Source organism: Juglans microcarpa x Juglans regia, chromosome 6D (assembly GCF_004785595.1).
Source record: "Juglans microcarpa x Juglans regia isolate MS1-56 chromosome 6D, Jm3101_v1.0, whole genome shotgun sequence".
NCBI classification, from domain to species: domain Eukaryota; kingdom Viridiplantae; phylum Streptophyta; class Magnoliopsida; order Fagales; family Juglandaceae; genus Juglans; species Juglans microcarpa x Juglans regia.
In genome coordinates, this window is record NC_054604.1 from 922,283 (window position 1) to 924,335 (window position 2,053).

A 2,053-nucleotide genomic window follows, 5' to 3' on the forward strand; every position below is an offset into this window, starting at 1 on the left:
ATTATTTTTATATAATCACTTTATAATTAGACTATTTTCCATAACATATGTATACGAATTTACTTGTGATACATAGAAAGAAGGCACAAAACTTGCAAAATGGGAAACTGAAATGGAAGGGAGCACTCGTGGTGAGGTTCGTGGAGTAATTAGGTTAAATAATTAATTAAGTCACACGTGGACCCAACCCACGTTACCTGTTGCAGACGTTGCTGACGCGGAGGTTCCACTCTCCATTTCCTCTCTGCCATATATAGCCACGATGCCCTTTACTCAGATACACTCCGCCCGAATATTTGAGATCAGGAACCCCACTCCGCCATTCCAATTTCTACCACTTCCTACGCTTGCAACATGCAGTATAGAGGCTAGAAACCAAGCCCGCCTCAGCCATGTTGTTCAGGAAGAAGCCAAGAACTCCAACCACGACCTCGCTCCCCGAGAATCTTGATCTCTTCGACGGCTTGCCGGACGATCTCGTCGTCTTCATCCTCTGCAAGCTCAGCTCCTCTGCTTCTTCCCCCTCTGATCTCATCAACATTCTCTTCACGTACGTACGCCTATGCATCATGCTCCTTTTCTTTTTCTTCTTCTTATTCTGTGTAAACTCTTTTCATGGGGCTAATTTCTGTAACAGATGCAAAAGACTGAACCGCTTAGGTCTTCATCCTCTGGTTTTATCCGAAGCGGGGCCAAAGGCTTTTGCAATCAAAGCCAAAAACTGGTCCGAATCCGTTCATCGTTTTCTCAAACTGTGTGCTAACGCCGGCAACGTCGAAGCCTCCTATACTCTAGGAATGGTCAGTAGTTTTATTTCTGAAAATTGTTAATTTATTATAGGTTAAATTTCGGTATTTCAGTATGTTGTTTTATTTTTCACTGATTCTTCGTTTTCTTCTGTTGTAGATCCGATTTTATTGTTTCCAAAAACGAGGAAGCGGCGCTTCGCTTATGGCTAAGGCGGCGATGAAGTCCCACGCGCCGGCTCTGTACTCGCTCGCAGTGATACAGTTCAACGGTAGCGGAGGATCCAAGAGCGATAAGAACCTTCAAGCTGGCGTGGCTCTTTGTGCCCGAGCCGGCTTCCTCGGTCACGTGGATGCGCTTCGCGAGCTTGGACATTGCCTCCAGGACGGCTACGGAGCCCGCCAAAACGTCGCCCAGGGACGCCGGCTCCTCGTCCAAGCCAACGCGCGCGAGCTCGCGTCCGTCGTACGCTCCCGCTCGTTGCTGACGTGGCAACGGCCCCACCAAAACGACAGCTTCCCGTGCTCAACCGATCCGTGTTGCGGAGGGCTGTTGAGCGACTTCGGGTGCAACGTGCCGGCGCCGGAGCCGCACCCCGTGAACCGGTTTTTAAAGGAGTGGTTCGAGTCGAGCCGGGGACGGCTAGATCAGGGACTGAGACTGTGCTCACACGGAGGGTGTGGTCGGGTTGAGACGCGGTCGCACGAGTTTCGGCGGTGCTCGGTCTGTGGCAAGGTGAACTACTGCTCGCGTGGGTGTCAAGCGCTTGATTGGAAGCTGCGGCACAAGCTGGAATGCATGCCGATGGAGCGGTGGTTGGACGAGGTAGGTGCAGCGGACAATGGCGCCGATGGTGTTGGAGGAATGGTTGAGGTTGAAGATGATACTGAATGATACAGAATTAAATGCTAAATGTTAATTAAAATCCCGTATTATATTAATGGGTGAGATCCAACTTTTCCCCTTTCCTTGACTTTATGTTTTTCTGTACATAGGTAGAAAAAATCATATATTTTTATTTAATTATTATTATGGTTTTCTTTCTACACCAGGTGAAGAAATTTATGATAGAACTTTATATTATCAATTATTGCCATTTAGTAATTACAAGATAGAAAAAAAAAGGGACGAGAGATTATCAATAATTGATGTTTCCTATAACATTTTGGAGAAATATTCGATTTATAGTATATTACAAAATAAATCTTAGATAAGATATAGCGGAAAGCTATGCTCCCTATTTATTTTTATACTTCACACCTATAGTTTTTCATAAGATGTAAGGGTATTTTTCATAAGATGTGGA

The 2,053-nt window shown here is 45.9% G+C and overlaps 1 protein-coding gene across 1 annotated transcript; it reads left to right on the forward strand.

The window, feature by feature from the left end:
• Nucleotides 1–265: 265 nt before the first annotated feature.
• LOC121235800 (F-box protein At5g50450-like) lies at nucleotides 266–1,793 on the forward strand. Its single transcript, XM_041132217.1, has 3 exons — nucleotides 266–550; nucleotides 638–800; nucleotides 907–1,793. The coding sequence occupies exons 1-3, from the start codon at nucleotides 393–395 to the stop codon at nucleotides 1,639–1,641; spliced, it is 1,056 nt and encodes a 351-aa protein (XP_040988151.1). The 5' UTR covers nucleotides 266–392; the 3' UTR covers nucleotides 1,642–1,793.
• Nucleotides 1,794–2,053: the final 260 nt, after the last annotated feature.